Source organism: Rhinolophus hipposideros (assembly GCF_964194185.1).
Source record: "Rhinolophus hipposideros genome assembly, chromosome: 22".
Taxonomy (NCBI): domain Eukaryota; kingdom Metazoa; phylum Chordata; class Mammalia; order Chiroptera; family Rhinolophidae; genus Rhinolophus; species Rhinolophus hipposideros.
Window position 1 is genome coordinate 23,067,981 of NC_138068.1, and position 19,597 is coordinate 23,087,577.

Consider the following 19,597-nt stretch of genomic DNA (forward strand, 5'->3'; position numbering starts at 1 on the left):
TCCTGGAGTTATCCTTGATTTATCTTTTGACTCATCTCTGATCCCATATCCCAATCTGTCAGCAATACGTTCGGAGTATATCTGGTAGCAGACCACTTACTACCACCATCCACACATACATATGTGGATGTATACCCTGCTTTCCTCTCACGCCTGGATTACAATCTTGGCTCCCACTCTTGCCCGACTCCAGATCTCTCTCCACACCCCATGTTGCTAGATAGAGCGTACATTTAAAAGTGCATTCCAGTTTAATATAATTTGAAGGGAGCAAATAATTTGAAATCACCTAAAGTTCAATAGGAGAATGTTACTAAACAATACTAGGTCAGAGCTCCCAACCTTTACCCCCTCTTAAAAATCACAGGAAAATGTTTTAAAATTGCACTACACATTAAGGTAAACAGATGAGACTGTAATCAGCCTCGGTACGCTGGCCATCCAGGACCCTCTTGGCTGCTCCTAGGGCTGAGGAAATGACCATGTTGGGCACCCCCATTTACAGAGCCCACTGTACCACAGCACTCCAGCGGGGCAGCTCTATACCAGGAAACAGTTAAAAAGTAGGAGATAGCAATAAGTATAGGGAAGACCCTGGTGGTTACCTACCCAACAGCCATTTCCCCCCTCCACCCAGCTAACACCCCTGATCTTGTTCAGGTATGCACTGCCTTTAGATGAGGCAGGCCCCAGCCCCAGTCCCAGTTCCAGTTTCAGTAGTCATGATTGGTCTGAGCTAGGCTTGGTGGGCCCATTTCCCTTGCCAGTTACAGGTTTAGTCATAAGGCATGTGATCAAAGTCTGGCCAAGGAGACAGGGTGAGAAGTCTATTCAGAGACTTTTGGGCAAGATTTTTATCACACTTAAAAAGAAAAAAAAGACATTGCAGAAAAACATTCCCTCTTCTGCAACTAGATACTGTCATACCTGTGTGACATTCCCGGAATTGTGGAACTGTGAGGGGAGTTAACTGGAGTAGAGGGGAAAGTGGAGGGAACCTGTTCCTTGATAGCATTGTTGAGCCATTAAATTAACCAATTCTGTAACCGATCTAGAGAACCCACCGTGGACCAAGCTCTTTAACACAGGTTATCTCTTTGAACCCCACATTAGTCCTCTGAGAGTAGATATTAGTATCCCTTTGTTATAGATGAGCAAATTGAGGCTATGAAAACTGAATCCATTGGCCCCATGTGACAAGGCTGAGATTTGAAGCAGTCAGATTCAAACTAAGGTTGCCCTGACTCCACAGTCCACCTTTTCTTTCACTAAAGTCAAAAAGGTCACTGAAGCACCCTGAAATGCACAGATATGCTGAAAGACAACAAAGCTGAAAAAACGTGGTATTAAACCCACCCAAATTTTATCACTGCTTCCAAAGCATCAGTTAAGACAGATGAGGGAGGAATAGAGATTCTATCCAGTACTAATTTTAGCCAGGAATCTGTGTATTAAGGAGGTTTCCTGGAGGGTCTGAGGCAACTAGTCCTTGAACCACAATGGCAGAAGCAAAGCGGTTTTATAAATATAAGCCACTTACATGTGGGGCTGCCCATTAACTCTGTCACTTGGCCAAATGATTTAAACCCATCTCCAAACCCACGCGTCCTGTAAAATGTGTAATTACAGCATTGTTTGGGAAGATTCCATGTGATAAAACCTGCAGAGCGCTCAGAACAGTACGGCGCACTTAAGCCCTCAATATATTATAATTGTCATCGTAAGTACGATGGAGAACTTTCTAAGAAAGAATGCAATGACCTTAGAAATGCATCAAAAAATAACAATAAGGACTGATGGATATAGATGTGTGGTGAGATAAGGTATAGTAAAATGTGAATGCTAAAAAGCGGAAATAGTAAAAAATTAAAGGGAACATGTTCACTAAAATTCTCTCAACTTTCTGTAATGTTTGAAAATGTTCATGATGCAACGTTGGGGGACAAATGCATTGTGGTGCACTTTAGGAGGAAGGAGGGCTAAGTTTTGTTCTTGTTTTTAACAAAAACGGTATGAAAAAGAAACATGGGCGAGCTCTTCTCAACTCTGTCCCGCCTTTGGGCTGTGGGCCTTTAGTAACCCTGCTTCAATGAAATCATCGAGAACCGCTTGCGAAATACCAAATCCTCGAGAGCAAGGCCCAAGGCTGCCAAACCCTCGCCAGGGACAGGGACGCGCTCCAAACTCCCCCATCCCGCGTCGGGGCCGAGGAGGTGGGGCCGGAGCGAGCCCGGGCGGAAACTCGGCCCGGCCGTTAGCGGGGGGTTCTCGGCCGACTCTGGCCGCCGGGCGCTGCGTGTAAATATTTTTTGGCAGGGCGGGGGAGAGAAGCATCAAATTTCTGGGGGTGGGGTGGGGGGAAACCCACCCAAACCCCACCGCCCTGGCGGGCGGGCGGGCGCGCGCGATGGGCGCACTCGGGCCGCGGGAGTGAGTGGAGGATGCTGGGAAGGAGGTAAAATGGCCACCGGCGGCGGCGCCGAGGAGGAAAGGAAGAGGGGGCGGCCGCAGCTCCTGCCGGCCACGCGCCCAGCAGCCCGGGCCGAGGAGGCCGAGGTCGGCCGCGAGAAGATGGGCTGGGCCCAGGTGGTGAAGAACTTGGCCGAGAAGAAGGGCGAGTTCCGCGAGTCCCGGCCGCCGCGGCGGGAGGAGGAGAGCGGCAGCGGCGCGGGCGGCGCACTGGGCGCCCCCGCGAGCCTGGCGGCGCCGGGCCTCAATGACTTCCCCCCCGCGGGCCGCGGGGACCCGAAGGGCCGCCGGAGAGACCCGGCTGGCGAGGCGGCGGACCCCCGCAAGAAGAAGGGCGCAGCGGAGGCGGGCAAAAGAAAGAAGGCCGAGACGGCGGCCATGGCGTCCCCCGCCAGGTCCGGCGCAGCCGAGGACGAGGCAGAGCTGCCCCCCCAGGATGAACCGGGGGCGTCGGTGAGCCCAGCGGCCGGCCCGGGCAAGGGCCGCTTCCTCGTGCGCATCTGTTTCCAGGGAGACGAGGGCGCCTGCCCGACCCGGGACTTCGTGGTGGGCGCGCTCATCCTGCGCTCCATCGGCATGGACCCCAGCGACATCTACGCGGTCATCCAGATCCCCGGCAGCCGGGAGTTCGACGTGAGCTTCCGCTCGGCGGAGAAACTGGCCCTGTTCCTGCGCGTCTACGAGGAGAAGCGCGAGCAGGAAGACTGCTGGGAGAACTTCGTGGTGCTGGGGCGGAGCAAGTCCAGCCTGAAGACGCTCTTCATCCTCTTCCGGAACGAGACCGTGGACGTGGAGGACATCGTCACCTGGCTCAAGCGCCACTGCGATGTGCTGGCCGTCCCCGTGAAAGTGACCGACAGGTTTGGGATCTGGACCGGGGAGTACAAGTGCGAGATCGAGCTGCGCCAGGGGGAGGGCGGGGTCAGGCACCTGCCCGGAGCCTTCTTTCTGGGGGCCGAGCGGGGCTACAGCTGGTACAAGGGGCAGCCCAAGACGTGCTTTAAATGCGGTTCCCGGACCCACATGAGCGGCAGCTGCACGCAGGACAGGTGCTTCAGGTGCGGTGAGGAGGGGCACCTGAGCCCTTACTGCCGGAAAGGCATCGTGTGCAACCTCTGTGGAAAGCGGGGACACGCCTTTGCCCAGTGTCCCAAAGCAGTTCACAATTCCGTGGCGGCTCAGCTAACCGGCGTGGCCGGCCACTGAGCGCCCGCCGGCCTGCCAGGGTGAACACAGAGCCAGCTTACCCCTCTTAAGTGCCAAAACTTTTTTTTGAAACCTTTTTTAAAATCGCGTCTGAAGGAGATCTTTCTAAACCTACAAGAGACATTTCTCTCTGCCTTCTTAAACCGAGTCTACTCCATTTCAGCCTTTTCTGAGTTGGTGACTCTCATCAGTAACGACTACCACGACAGTAGTGTGGAGATGTGTCTCCCGTCCCGTTTGGATTGTTTGTTTGTTTTCTGTATTGGGGGACTTTTGTGTGTGTATTTGTTACTCCCCTCGCCTTGTCTTCTCGAGTTTTCACCCTTTTAAGCTGCCTCGGGCTGCCTTGCTCACCTTTATGCCCCAGCACTAGGTACGGGGGCCCAACACCTGATAGGCACTCCATCAGTGTTTTGTTGACTTAAGAACATTGTTGACTGTGGCTTTTTTAATTTGCTGCTTCTAATCTATGTGGTCTGAGAATTTGTAAAACCAGTGTTGTTAGAAGTGTATGTAATCTGAATCAATAAGCTCTGAATGGTGGCCAAGGGCCTGTCTTAGGCATTAAAACACATGGACTTTGTGATAGCTCTTTCAGTGGCTCAGAAGCCATTTTTCATAGAATCTGGAATTTTCCTATTGGAAAGGATGCAGAAATTGGTTTCGACCAGTCCCCTGGTTTTCCAAGAGTGAAACAGGCCCAGAGAGGTTAAGTGACTGGGTTAAAATTACATAGCCGTCTGGTGCCAGAGCTAGCCTAAGGTAGAGTTCCCTGACCCCAAACCCGGTGCTCATTCCACTACCTCTCACACTTCACAACAATTTCCTCAATACTTGAGGGCCCAAGAAGTCTGATCTCTCCAGAATAATGAGCCCAGAGAAATGCTAAGAAATCATCTGGGGGAGGAAGCAGAAAGAGAAGATTTAGCAGGGGCCTCTGAATTCTTGGGAGATAGCGAAGGGACAAAGAAACATAATCCAGGGTGCACTCATTGCTCCCTGGGGTACTATATCTGGATTAAGGTGTGCCTGGTCCTTTGGGGCCTTACCCTTCCTCATTCATTGCCACCAGTGAGAATTGGCGGTGCTCCTGTGTAAGGAAACCTACAAAGGTTTACATTTGCACCTGAGCCTCAATAGCTGGAAACCCCAGAGAAGCAGCTAATGAAGCTCATCTGCAAACCTCCTAACTCTCAGAAGACGATTTTAACCCAGAATTATAAGTGAGTTGTTAACTCTAAAATGTACTTGTGAAATAGTCCAAGCGAGAGGACATTGGGTCAACTACGTGTTAACAAGTTAAAGTAGAAAAGAATACACTACTTTTAGTTTTTGTCTTCCCTTTGCATTATGTTTTGCTATTTCCTTGTGGCTTAGAATGTAAAATCCATTGTTAAAAATTTTGTTCTAAATAAATATTTATCTTTTGTATTGCTAACACTGCTGCACTATTTCCTTTCAAACTGTTAGGTGCATGGGTACAGAAACCTTACTTCAATCCATACTTCCTGGACGCCATTTGTTTACCCTGAGAATCCAGTTCCAGCTCCTGCAGGCAACACTTAGCACTGCTCTGTTGTGCCAGGCCCTTTGGAGTTGTTCCCTAAACCCAGTGCTGATTACTTAGCATACTGTTAAAACTCAAGTTCTAAGCCCTTAACTCAGTTCCAAGGAATCAGAATCACTGGAGCGCGTGAAAACATTTTTAGTAAGCATCTCCAAGCAATTCTGATGGGCAGCCGGGTCAGAGTGGTACTAAGATGAGTGAGAAGGACTCTGTCCTCAGGAGATTACTAACCAATGGGCAAGACAGAATATGTCAGCGTCATCCTCTTACTGTAAATGTCTGGAACTGGATGCAAAGTATTCATGGGCTTTTTAAAAAATGCCATCTCTTCCCACTATGAGGAGGAGAGAACGAGTCCAGGAAACTTCCCGAGAGCTAAGGCTCCTTCAAGCTAGCCCTGGAGAACCACTTCTCACACCCCACCCCCCACACACAACCCTCTGAAGAATTTTCCAGCTCTGAAATGTTAAGATGATCTGATCTTAAGAAAGTTACCAGCATATTGATTCTCTGAGTCAGTGATTTGAAGATATTTCCAGAGCTGATCTGGTATAGTTAGGGCCTGGTTTGCTCTTGGGAACCCTTCCTTTCAGAGCCAGCTCAGCTTCTCTCCTTCCAGTATCCCAAAGCAAACAGACCCTACCCTCCTCCATCCCTCCTGTCCTCTCCCTCCCCCTCATCTCTTTCCCTTCTGAGCCTTGGGTTTCCTCCCTTGCCTGGCTGGAGGCCAAGGGCGGGGAGAAAGCCTGCATTCATCATACTCCCCACCCCCTTCCTTCTAGCAGGCACTGTGCCAAGGAGCCTCCAAGGAAGGAATCTTCCTTCTCTCTACCCCTCCCCCGCAACTCTCCTGGAGAGAGCTGAGGAGGAAACTGTTTCTCTACCCATCCCCCACAGAATCTGCTCCAGGGCTTGCTGCCTGGCAGTCTGGGGATAGAGCCACTGGTTTGGAGCTTAACGGACCTCCCCCAGCTTCCTCTCCTGATTTTAGCAGCCCCGGAATTACAATTCCTCACTGTTCATGGGTTCCTGGGGAGTGTGCTGAGATCCCCAGACTGAGGCTGGTGGACTAGCTGACATTCATTCATTCAGCTTTCACCTAATAGCAAGGGCCCTGTGCTAGGCGCTCAGTGCACTTGCAGATGGATAAGTAACAAGCAAGTTGTAAAATAATACTAAGTATTTTAAATACTCTCAAAAAAACAGTACAGAATTGTCTAAAGTACAGGTCTGGAAGACATGATGATGTCTTGATTGAACTTGCAAGATGAATAAGAGCCAGCTGAAGAGGAAAGAGATTTCCAAGCAGTAGAAACAGCCTGTGCAGAGACCAGGGACACAGCATGTTCAGGCTGGCTGGAAAGTCAAAGGAAGATGTAGTTGGACAAAGGCCAACAGGAGGTGACACAGGGCTTGTCAGTGTTAAGAGGCGTGATTTTGTCCTAACGCCCTCCAGTCTGACCACCTCCATTCCATTTATTCATTCACATGTGTGTTAAGCACCAACTCTAAGCAATGGAATGCAGCAAAATAGTCAAGTCCCTGGGGCTCACGTTCTAGGATCACACAAGTGTGCACATAATTACACAGTGTGATCATGCATTAGAAGAAACATACAATGGGGTGGCTGGTTAGCTCAGTTGGTTAGAGCTTGGTGCTGATAACACCAAGGTTGCTGGTTCAATCCCTGCATGAGCCACTGTGAGCTGTGCCCTCCTTAAAAAAAAAAAGAAAGAAAGAAAGAAACATACAATGATATCTTGTTTAACAAAGGAAACTGATCTGGTCTTAGGAATCAGGTAACATCCCAGAGAACATGTTGGAACTGAGTTAGAAAGGATATATAAGGAGTTAATTGAGCAATGGGTTTGGGGATGAGGGAGTGGCAGGGTGTTACAAGTATAACAACCTTTTAGTGGGAGGCTGTCTGGCCAATTCTAGAAATCACAGGAAGTCCAGTGTAGCATTCCAGAATTAGAGACTGAAAGACTCTAGGTACTGAAAAAAGTGATGATACTAGGAATGACTCCTGGAACACCACAGAACTGACCTGCTAGGGGAGCTACTACATCTCTCATAGTCAGAAAGGAGCCAGGTCATCACTGGAAAGGTTGAGTTTGAGGACACATTGCTAAAGCTGCCACCCAAGGACTGGATGCTGAGATCAGAAAGCCACCGCCAGTACTATTGCCAAGACAGTGAAATGTCGTGTCCTTGAAGCACGAGACCATATGCTAGTGACTCCACAATCTTAACAGCAAATATTGCCAAAACCATTCGATCTCTGCCTTACTTCCACCTTCCAAATCTCATTCAAGTGCATCTATTGCTGGAGCCCTAACTGCAAGGGGGTCAGGAAATGTTTTAAATTTCCAGCACAGGAAGATACATACACAGAGTGGGAATGGATACTATTTGCCAATGTGGCTATAATATCCAGTCCAGCCAGTGTGGCTACAATAGAAAGGGGGAGGGAGATGATGGTATGAAATAATGCTGGAGATCTGGGCGTCTGGTCAGCCATGTTTAGAAATTCAATCTAAGAATGATGAGGAGCCATTTCATTGAAAGATTATTAAGCAAGGAAGTGACTTTTTCCTTATTTTTCTTATTTTTTTAAATTTTCAATTACAGTTGACATTCAATATTATATTAGTTTCATGTGTACAGCATTCAGATGTACAGCATTTATGTAACTTACGAAGTGATTCCCCCCATTAGTATAGTACCCACCTGGTACTATACATAATTATTACAGTATTATTGACTATATTCCCTACACTATACTTTACATACCCTTGACTATTTCATAACTACCAATTTGTACTTCTTAATCCCTTCCCCTTTTTCACCCATTCCCCCCAAGCCCCCTCCCGTCCAGTAACCATCAGTTTGTTCTCTGTATCTATGAGTCTGTTTTGTTTGTCTGTTTATTTTGTTCTTTAGATTATACACATAAGTGAGATCATATGGTATTTGTCTTTCTCTGTTTCGCCTATGTCATTTAGCATACCTTCCACATACATCCACATTGTGACAAATGGTAAGATTTCATTCTTTTTATGGCTGAGTAATGTTCCTGTGTGTGTGTGTGTGTGTGTGTGTGTGTGTGTGTGTGTTTGTGTGTATCACATCTTCTTTATTCGGTTGTCTATTGATGGGCATTTAGGTTGCTTCCATTTCTTGGCTGTTGTAAATAAATCTGCAGTGAACATAGGGATACATATATCTTTTTGAATTAGTGTTTTGGATTTCTTCAGATAAATACCAAGAAGTAGAATTGCTAGATCATAAGATAGTTCTACTTTTAATTTGTTAAGGAATCCACTTACTGTTTTCCATAGTGGCTGCACCAATTGCAATCCCACCAACAATGCACAAGGGTTCCCTTTTCTCCACATCCTCACCAACACTTGTTTGTTGATTTATTGATGATAGCCATTCAGACAGGTGTGAAGTGATACCTCGTTGTGGTTTTAATTTGCATTTCTCTGATGATTAGTGACATTGAGCATCTTTTCATGTGTCTATTGGCCATCTATATGTCCTCTTTGGAGAAATGTCTGTTCAGGGTCTCTGCCCATTTTTTAATTGGGTTGTTAGAGGTTTTGTTTGTTTGTTTGTTTGTTTGGTGTTGAGTTGTGTAAGTTTTAGATATTAACCCCTTATTGGATATACGATTGGTGAATATCTTCTCCCATTTAGTAGATTGTCTTTTTTTTTTTTTTATGGTTTCCTTTGCTGTGTAAAAACTTTTTAGTTTGATGTAGTTCCATTTGTTTATTTTTTCTTTTTTCCCCCTTGCCTGAGGAGATCTATCAGAAAAAAAATATTACGAAGGTTAATGTCATAGAGTTTACTGCCTGTGTTTTCTTCTAGGAAATTTATGGTTTTAGGTCTTACATTTAAATCTTTAATCCATTTTTAGTTTATTCTTGTATATGGTGTAAGAAGGTGGTCTGGTTTCTTCCTACCTTCCTTCTTTTCCTTCCTTCTTTCCTTCCTTCTTTCCTTCCTTCCTTCCTTCCTTCCTTCCTTCCTTCCTTCCTTCCTTCCTTCCTTCCTTCCTTTCTTTCTCTCTCTTCACCATTTATTGAGTAGACTGTCTTTACCCCATTGTATATTCTTGCCTATTTCTGGACTCTCTATTCTGTTCCATTGATTTATGTGTCTGTTTTTATTCCTACTATAGCCTTGCAGTATAGTTTGATACCAGGTATTGTGATACCTCCAACTTTGTTCTTTTTTCTCAAGATTGCTATGGCTACTCAGGATCTTTTGTGGTTCCATGTAAATTTTAGGATTATTTGTACTAATTCTGTGTAAAGTGCCATTGGTGTTTTGATAGGGATTGCAGTAAATCTATAGATTGCTTTGGGTAGTATGGACATTTTAACGACGTCAGTTCTTCCTATCCATGAATGTGGTATATGCTTCCATTTATTTGTATCTTCTTCAATTTCTTCAATGTCTTATAATTTTCTGAGTACAGGTCTTTTACCTCCTTGGTGAAATTTATTCCTAGGTATTTTTTTTTTGATGCAATTGTAAATTGGATTGTTTTCTTAATTTCGCTTTCTGGTATTTCATTATTGGTGTATAAAAATGCAATTAACTTCTGAATATTAATTTTGTATCCTGCTACTTTACTGAATTCATTTGTCAGTTCTAATAGTTTTTTGGTGGAATCTTTTGGGTTCTCTTTATATACTAGGTTGGTGCAAAAGTCATTGTGGTTTAAAAGGTTAAAAATAATTGCAAAAGCCACAATTAATTTTGCACCAACCTAATAGTATCATATCATCTGCAAATAATAACAGTTTTACTTCTTCCTTTCCAATTTAGATGCCTTTTATTTCTTTTTCTTGTCTGATTGCTATGGCCAGGACTTCCAATACTATGTTGAACAAAAGTGGTGAAAGTGAACATGCCTGTCTTGTTCCTAATCTTAAGGAAAACACTGTTAGCTATTCATCAGTTAGTATAATGTCACCTGTGGGTTTGTCATGTATGGCCTTTATTATGGTGAGGTATGTTCCCTCTATTCCCACTTTGCTGAGAGTTTTTATTATAAATGGATGCTGGATTTTGTCAAATGCTTTTTCTGCATCTATTCATATGATCATATGATTTTTATTTTTCATTTTGTTTATGTGGTATATCACGTTAATTGATTTGCAGATATTGAACCAACCTTGCATCCCCACAATAAATCCCACTTAACTGTGATGTATGATCTTTTTCATGTATTGCTGAATTCAGTTTGCTAATATTTTATTGAGGATTTTTGCATCTATGTTCACCAGGGATATTAGTCTATAATTTTCTTTTTTTGTAATGTCTTTGGCTTTGGAATCAGGGTAATGATGGCCTTGTAAGATGAGGTTGGGAGCTTTCCATCCTCTTGAATTTTTTGGAATAGCATGAGAAGGATAGGTGTTAATTCTTTGAATGTTTGGTTAAATTCACCTATGAAGCCATCTGGTCAAAGACTTTTCCTTGTTGGGAGTTTTTTGATTATTGATTCAATTTCATTAGTAGTAATTGGTTTGTTCAGATTTTCTGTTTCTTCTTGATTCAGCCTTGGAAGATTGTATGTTTCTATGAATTTATCCATGTCTTCCAGATTGTAATATTTTTGGCATATAATTGTTCATAGTATTGTCTTATAATCCTTTGTGTTTCTGTGGTATTAGTTGTCACTTTACCTTTTTCGTTTCTGATTTTATTTATTTAGGTCTGCTGTCTTTTTTTTCTTTATGAGTCTGGTTAAAGGTTTAAGAATTTCGTTTATCTTTTCAAAGAACCAGCCCTTGGTTTCATTGATTTTTTTTTTTTTTCTTCTGAGACTGTCTCCCTTTTGGAGAATCACAAAGCTCATTAGCATGTTAAAGACTGATTATTCTGAATAAAGAATAATTAGAGTATTTTTTTTGTGTGTGTACACTTCTTAAGGCTAAAACTTTTCTTGGAACACACAATGAGAAAATATGACTAAGAAGTTTTAGAACCTTGAATTTGTTGCTATATATTGGTTTAGAAGCATTTTTCAAATAAGCCATTTTAGTGAAGTATAATATATTAATATAAATTTTCACAAAAGAAAAATAATAAAGGTTCCCCCTCCTCCAATGGGTAGTTGACTTGAGAGAATTGCCCAGTAGAAAGTTATACTGGGCAATTAATACTATGATACACATGTAAAAATTGTCCTTGTCCCCCTAACCCCAAACCTATAGACATATCTCAGGGCAGGGCTGGCTATGTAAATTGTGGGGTCCACTGAAATATGAAGAAAGCAGGGCCCTCATTCAAAAAGCAAGTGGAAAAAGTGTTATTAAAACTACTAAAGTATAAAACTTTTTAATTTCTCCATAGTTTCTCTCTCTTGTCTTATCATGGTGGCTTTTATTTACTATTTAATATCCTTTCCCTCTAAACTGGATACTCTCCTGGAGAGCACAGACCCTCATACATGTCCCTGATCTCCAACTCCTGATCCCATGTGTGCGTGTTCACACACCAAGGGAAGCAGTTTCCTCTTCCCATGGTCAGCCACCCCAATCCACAGAGGTTGGACAACCTCCACAGGAATGCCATCGCCAACCCAGGATGCTTTGATACTATCCACAGATGGTTGATCATTGGTGCCAATTCAATGCCAATGGGAATCCCCAATTTGGGGTGCAGTGAAGAAGGAAACTTTAAAGCAAACAGCTCAATTGTGATACAGTATGGCTGTGAGAACAGCTCAGTAGTGTTATAGCTCAATTAAGAGACAGCACAGCACAGCAAGGCTTTGAGGCGGCCCCGGGGCGAGGCTCCTCTCCAACTAAAACAGCTCTGCTCTGCTCTCCTTTGCCTACTCTGCTCCACTCTAGTCTGCTCCACTCCGCCCTGCCCTGCTCTGCCTACTTTGCTCTGCTCTGTTCTAGTGAAATTTCCTCAGCATTTCACCTCCAGCTAGAGAAAGGCAGTCCTCAGTCTTCCATGGAAATGGAAAATGTCTGGGTTTTTTTTTTTTAGACTCTATTTCATTTATTTCTATTCTGATTGTTATTATTTCCTTCCTTCTACTCACTATGGATTTTGTTTACTGTTCTTTTTCTAGTTCCTTTAGGTGTAAGGTTAGATTGTTTATTTGAGGTTTTTCTTGTTTCTTGAGGTAGACCTGTATTGCAATGAATTTCCCTCTTAGGACTGCTTTCTCGGTGTCCCATAGATTTTGGGTCATTGTGTTCTCATTTTCATTTATCTCAAGGTATCTTTTAATTTCTTCCTTGATCCCATTGTTAACCCATTCATTGTTTAGTAGTATGTTATTTAGCCTCCACGTGTGTTTTTCAGTTTTTCTCTTGTAATTGATTTCTAGTTTCATGCCATTGTGGTCAAAGATGCTTGATATGATTTCCATCTTAAATTTATTGAGACTTGTTTTGTGGCCTAACACGTGGTCTTTGTTGGAAAATGTTCTATGTGCACCTGAAAAGAATGTACTTTCTGCTGCTTTGAGGTGAAATGCTCTTAAAATATCAATTAAATCCATCTGCTCTAATATGTCATTTAAAGACGTTGTTTCCTTGTTGATTTTGTCTGGAAGATCTATCCCTTAATGTCAATGGGGTGTTAAAGTCCCTTACTATAACTGTATTACTGTCAATCTCTCCCTTTATGTTGGTTAATATTTGCTTCATGTATTCAGGTGCTCCTATGTTGGGTGCATAAATATTTACAGGGGTTATGTTCTCTTGTTGGATTGATCCCTTTATCAATATGAAGTGTCCTTATTTGTCTCTTATAGCCTTTGTTTTAAAGTCTATTTTGTCTGATATGAGTATTGCTATCCTAGCTTTTTTTCATTTCCATTTGCATGAAATATCTTTTTCCAACCCTTTACTTTCAGTCTGTGTGTGTTTTTTGATCTGAAGTGGGTCTCTTATAGACAGCATATGTATGGGTCTTGTTTTCTTATTCATTCAGCTATCCTGTCTTTTGATTGGGGCTTTTAATCCATTTATATTTAAAGTGATTATTGATCGGTACATAGTTATTGTATTGCCATTTTTATTATTCCTATTTATATTTTTTCTTCCCCCCTTCTTCTTAAAGAAGTCCCTTTAACATTTCTTGTATTGCTAGTATGGTGGTGATGCATTCCTTTTGTTTTTTCTTGTCTGGGAAGGTCTTTATCTCTCCTTCAATTTTAAATTATAGCCTTGATGGGTAGAGTAGTCTTGGTTGTAGGCCCTTGCTTTTCATCATTTTGAATATTTCGTTCCAATCCCTTCTGGCCTGCAAAGTTCTTGTTGCAAAATCATCTGACAGTCTTATGGGAGCTCCCTTGTAAGTAACTAACTGCCTTTCTCTTGCTGCTTTTAAGATTCTCTCTTTCTCTTTAAACGTTGGCATTTTATTATGATGTGTCTTGTGTTGGCCTATTTGGGTTCATCTTGTTTAGGACTCTCTGCACTTCCTGGACTTGTATATCTATTAATATTTTCCTCACCAGGTTAAGGAAGTTTTCAATCATTATTTTTTCAAATAGGTTTTCAATCCTTTGCTCTCTCTCTTCTCCTTCTGGTGCCCCTATGATGCGAATGTTGGTATGCTCAATATTGTCCCAGAGGTCTCTTAAACTATCCTCATTTTTTCAATTATTTTTTCTTTTTTCTGTTTTGACTGGATGTTTTCTTCTACCTTGGCTTCTAAATCGCTGATTCAGTCATCTGTTTCATCTAATTTTCTGTTGATTCCTTCTGGTGCACTCTTTACTTCAGTTATTGTATTCTTCATTTCTGACTGGTCCTTTATGGTTTCTATCTCCACTTTTATGCTTACTATGTCTTTGTTGAGGTTCTCACAAAGTGCCTTAAGCATCCTTATAACCATTGTTTGGAACTTTGTCTCTAGTAGGTTGCTTGCCTCCATTTCACTTAATTCTTTTTCTGGAGTTTTCTCCTGTTCTTTCATTTGGGACGTTTCTTTGTTTCCTCATTTTAGCTGCTCTCTGTGTTTGTTTCTATGTAAAGAGGTAGATCTGCTATGTCTCCCAGTCTTGGCTGGGTGGCCTTATGTAATAGATGTGCTGTGGGACCCAAGCGGTGCAGTCTCCCTGGTCACCTCAGCCGGATGATCCCAGAATGTCCCTTGTCTGGGTTGTGTGTATGTGCTCTTTTGTTGTAGCTGAACCTTGCTTGCTCTTGGCATATTAGTGGGTGGGATTGACCCTCAGGCTTACTGGCTGTGAGGATTGGCCATAACCACAGCATACGAGCTACTGTGCAGGGACTGATCCCATGGAGCAGGATTTGCCCCAGTGGGCTCTGGCATCTGCTGAGACCACCCTTTGGGTGTACTGCTTGTGGGACTAATTGGGTGGTGCTCTGTTGTAGTCTGAAGCAGGCCACCAGGTGTGTTGGTTTTGGGGCCTCTTGGGAAGGGCTCCCATGAAGGCCAAGGTCAGCCGCTGCCTGTGATTGGCCCTGGGCTACATGGTAGGAGCTACAACGTGATCCAAGTTTGGTTGCTTCCTGTGCTAGACCTGGAAGCGCATGGGAACGGCCATGCTGCAAACCAAGGCTGGCTGCCATTAGTACCGGGCTTGGGACCACTCAGCAAAAGGTTCAGGGCACTCTGATGCATGCCACCGCCTGTTGGCTGCCCATATGGCTCAGTCTCTGAAAGAACCTCAGGAGGTAAGCGAGTTGGTTGAGGTGAGGTCTCTGGGAGTCACCAGAGTGGGGTGAGTGCTGTTCACCAGATTAGTGCAGATTCAGATTTGGTGTCAGTGCTGGTCCTGGGGCCACTCAAAAGGCTCAGAGCATATCAAGGCCAGCCACTGCCTGCCTGGGGCCTGCGAATCACAAGAGTTTTTCAAGGAAGTCTGTAGCACAGGCTAACCCCCGCTGCCTGCCTGCCTCCAACCACTGAAAATGCCTCCAGCGGAGCACAAGTTGTGTGGGGCCGAGTCCCAGGGAGTCACCAGGGTGGAGCCAGCAGATTTAACCAGACCAATGCAGATTCAGATTTGGCCATGTCGGGGGAGAGATCAACACAAGAAAGTGGCACCTGCCCACCGGCTACATGGGAGAAGGGCTCAACACAAGGATAATTGCAGCTGTCCCTCCAGCCCTCGTTCTGAAGCCACTCAACTCAGTCTGTCCCTATATGTCTCTGGTACCTCCCAAGCTGTTGTCTCTCCTCCAGAGCCCAGGGTGAGTACCTGGGAGTGAGAGAGTCTGTATGGGGGCCCTTTATGAGGAATCTTTGGGTTTCCTGCAGCCTTCCAGTCTCACCCTGACGGGTGGAATACCCACTGATTTTCACAGTTAGATGTTATGGGGGCTTCTCCTTCCAGCTCTGGTACTCCAGTGGGGAGCCTGGTGTAGGGCAGGGACCTCTCACTCTTCAGGGGGGACCTCTGCACCTGATTCTCACTTGGTGTGGGACCAGCCCATTTCACGACTCTGCCCCTCCTACCAGTCTTGACTTTGCCCTTCCTACCAGTCTTGATGTGGTTTCTTATTTATATTCTTAGTCTTAGTTGTAGGTCTTCTGTTTAGCTAGTTTTCATATGGCTTTCCAGGTTGATTGTTCTGTAATTTAGTTGTAATTTAATGTGGTCAGGAGGCAAACACAGCATTTCCTACTTTGCCATCTTGACCAGAACTCAGGGTTGTATTTTTAAAAGACTATTCAGGAGAGTTTGTAAAGAATGGGCCAAAGGGGAGCGCAAGTGGGAAGAAGTCCAATTTACCCAGATAAGGGATAAGTGTACCTTGGATCTAAATGATGGAGATAGAGAAAAGCAGGCAGAGTAAAGATATATTTAGACATTTAAGTCAATAAGACTTAGACATGAGCTGGGGAGCGTTACGTACCAATGATGACTCCCATGTTTTCAACTTCTGCAGTGGGATTGACAGTGGTGCCATTCCCGGAGATGTTGAACAGCAGAGGAAATCTAAGTTTGGGGGAAGGTCTTGAGTTTGATTTTGAATGTGTTGAGTTTGAGGTCTCCATAGAGGATGTCTAAGAGAAGGTATGGAATAGGTGATTCAATATACCTAGGTCTTAAATTCTAAAGAGAGTTCTGGGCTTGAAAAATAAATATAGGAGCCCTATAACAATGTCTTTCACACTCTATCCACATCCCACAGTTGCAGTCATCAGACATGTATGCATGTGTTTATACATTTAAAAGAAAAAAGTTTATATGCATAAAGAAACAATGTTAACCCTGTGGGTAGTATACCTTGATACTTTTTTATTATTTTGCTTCATTCTTTTATAAATGCTTATATGATGCATGAAATTGATTTTACAATCACCTAATAGGTAATGAAAGAAAGCAGAGGGGAGAAAGGTTATATTAGGTTGGTGCACAAGTAATTGCAATTTAAAAGGTTAAAAATAATAGCAAAAAACAACAATTACTTTTGCACCAACCTAATAGCAACTCAGATCATATCTTAAGCACCTCTGACAGGAGAGTTTTCTCTGATTGAAAAAGATACCAAAAAAAAAAAAAAAAAAAAAAAAAAAGATACCATGACACACTAATAAGGGACAGCCAGAAAGAGAGAAGGAAAACAAGAGTAAAAAGACATATAAATCAGGGGAGGATAGTTACAAGCAGCCGGAATTAACAACTGTATTGAGTGCTGCAAGAGGACAAGTAAAATTGACTTGGAGAAATGTCAAGTCAAGTCAGGATTGAGTACCCAGTGGGGATAGAGTAATGTGGAGGTCAGTGGTAAGGGCCTTTCAGATGGGGGCAGGGGTCAGACTGAGGAATAACTAATCTTCCTAAAATGCCAGTCTAGCACTCTGACCCTTTTACACCCCCTGGGGCTCCCTTGGAGGTCAGCCTAGCATCCCACTCCTTTCACAAGAAGTACCTGGGCTCATTAGGGACCTCATGCCCAGCCAGAGTGCTCATTACATCTCTTCATGTCAACTCAGGTATGGCCAACAAAGAGCAGCCAGAGGAGTTTGGGATGGTGGAGTGTGGGGGTGGTACAAGGGGAAGCTAAGGATGAACAGGAGTCAGATGATACCAAGTAGAAAGTGGAGTTCCATGAGCATGTACCAGACATGTGCAAAGCCAATGGATCCATATAGCACCACTAACTGGCTTGTCAATGTGACAAAGAATATATGGGGGAGCACAGGTTTCATGAAAATACACACAGATATAAAAGAAAAGGGAGACTTTGCAGAGTTTTAAAATAAAATAATGGACTAACATCTTTGGAAAGCAGTTTGGCACTGCCTATCAAAATTTAAAATCCACGTCATCTTTAACCCTGAAGTCATGTAGAGGCGATGAACCTATAGCTGAACTTGAAGATGTATGTACAGGATGTTCACTGAAGCATTACTTAGGGTACCAAGGACTGAAAACAATCTGATTGTCTATCAATAGAGAACTAGTTAGATAGGCTATGGCACATCCAAATAGTGGAACACCATGTGGCTGTTAAAAAGAACGGTTCTATATGTGTTAATATGGAACAATCACTAAGACACATTTTAAAGTGAACAAAGGAAGATATAGTATGCCACTGTTTGTTTACATTTTTTCCCCAGCTTTATTGAGGTACAATTGACAAATAAAAGTGTAAAATATTTAAAGTGTTCAATGTGACATATACATATTACATTTTTAAATGATGATATATATACATAGGCATATATATATAAGCATATATATATGTACATATATGCTTATTTATGTACAGAATAACTCTGGAAGGATATTAATAAAATTGGTAAATGTTGTAGCTTCTGTGAAGAACTAGATAGTTGAGGTTTAGGATGGAAGGAAAAGTTATTTTCCATAGTATATCCCGGAGGGGAGGGGTGTATTTTCTTTTTGTTTTAACTATTTCATGTATTATCTCTGGCAAAAAAAAATTAGTAACAAAAATCAGTGCACAACACAAGACTTCAAAGAAATTCCTATAGATTCTGCAGAGACAGGAGTCCATTTCCTTTATCTTTAAAAATAAGAAAACTTAATGGGAAAGTTAAGACTATAGCAACCAACTCACTGGTCTTCCTGCTTCTAAGCTTGGTCTCCTTCAATCCAAAAGAATCATCCTCACAATGAAATCTGATCACATTACTCCCCAGTTTAAAGACCTTCAAAGACTTTGTGTTCTCCTGGGGCCCACCAGGCTCTGCCTCCTCTGGGCCTCACCCCCTAACCCTGGCTGGGTTCCTGCTTGTCATTCCAGAAATTCAGCCTCCCGACAACACATGGTTAACCCTTACCTTCCCTAGCGCTCAGCTCTAATGCCACTTCCTAACTGCAGCCTTCCCTAATCTTCTCAACCAAACCCTCTATATAATAACTGCCTCTGTCTCTCAATTTTGAGCTCCAAGACAGCAGGGACCATGACTTTTATTTTGCTCGATTGTAGCGCCAGCATTTTGCACTCTGTGCTTGGCACATTGTAAAAGCCCAATACATATTTATGGCATGAATGATCTAGAAATTACTTGGCTGAGGTTATAGATCAGGACATGTGCCTACTTGTCCTTTTGTAATGATACCCCTTAGCACAGCCATCCTTGACTCTCTACTGAAGAAGGACTGATCCATTCACCTTTTCAAAGCTAATTCACTCCTTCTCACCTTGGGTAAAGCTTTCCTGCAGCCTGGGAGGTCAGGCCCATCCTCCCCTACGTCTCTGAGGGCGCATCACACCGAGTTTCCAGTTTCGCCTGCATTGCCCCTGGCCCTGTGAGGCACAGGGGAGAGCACCAGGTTCCTGGATTCCAAATGCCTGGCCTCAACACTCCCTTACCCCTAGCAAGAGTAGCCCCTGCCCTGGGCTCCACCACCCCTCCTCAGGTGGCAGCGTGAGGATTCTATAGGCACAAGAGGAACTGCCTATCCAGAGTCTGTGCCCTCCCTTTCTAGAGCATTCTCTGAGACCCCAGAATTCCCTTCTAAAATATCCCTCTGCTTGTTTACAGTCTTTGTAGATCTCATTCATAGGCCCATCTCAGCTAAGGGCAAACTGCACTGCCTAATGCACACCTTATAGACCTGAGGCGTGGGTCTCAAAGCAGCCGTTTGCAAGACAGCTTGGATGTGGGGTCCGGGATGTCCACTCGTGCACGCCGGGTCCCTCACTGATGGGCTGGAAGGTAGCTGGACAAGTGCTGGATCCAGCGGGTAGCTCTCCTTGGGCCAACATATTCTGGCCTAGAACTCGAAGGGTCCTAGGATTCTAATTCAAACCTGGTCTTCCAGGTAGTTATGACAGTATGTCCATCAAGGAGGAGAATAGGACATATTTAATGCCTTACTGTAGACTGATGTATAATTTCTAGCTATTTAGA

The 19,597-nt window shown here is 43.7% G+C and overlaps 1 protein-coding gene across 1 annotated transcript; it reads left to right on the top strand.

Annotated features, from left to right (window-relative positions):
* Positions 1-2,460: 2,460 nt before the first annotated feature.
* ZCCHC3 (zinc finger CCHC-type containing 3) lies at positions 2,461-3,675 on the top strand (the record flags this gene model as incomplete). The annotated part of the gene is made up of 1 exon (XM_081033774.1): positions 2,461-3,675. The coding sequence occupies one exon, from the start codon at positions 2,461-2,463 to the stop codon at positions 3,673-3,675; it is 1,215 nt and encodes a 404-aa protein (XP_080889900.1).
* Between the last annotated feature and the right edge of the window lie 15,922 nt (positions 3,676-19,597).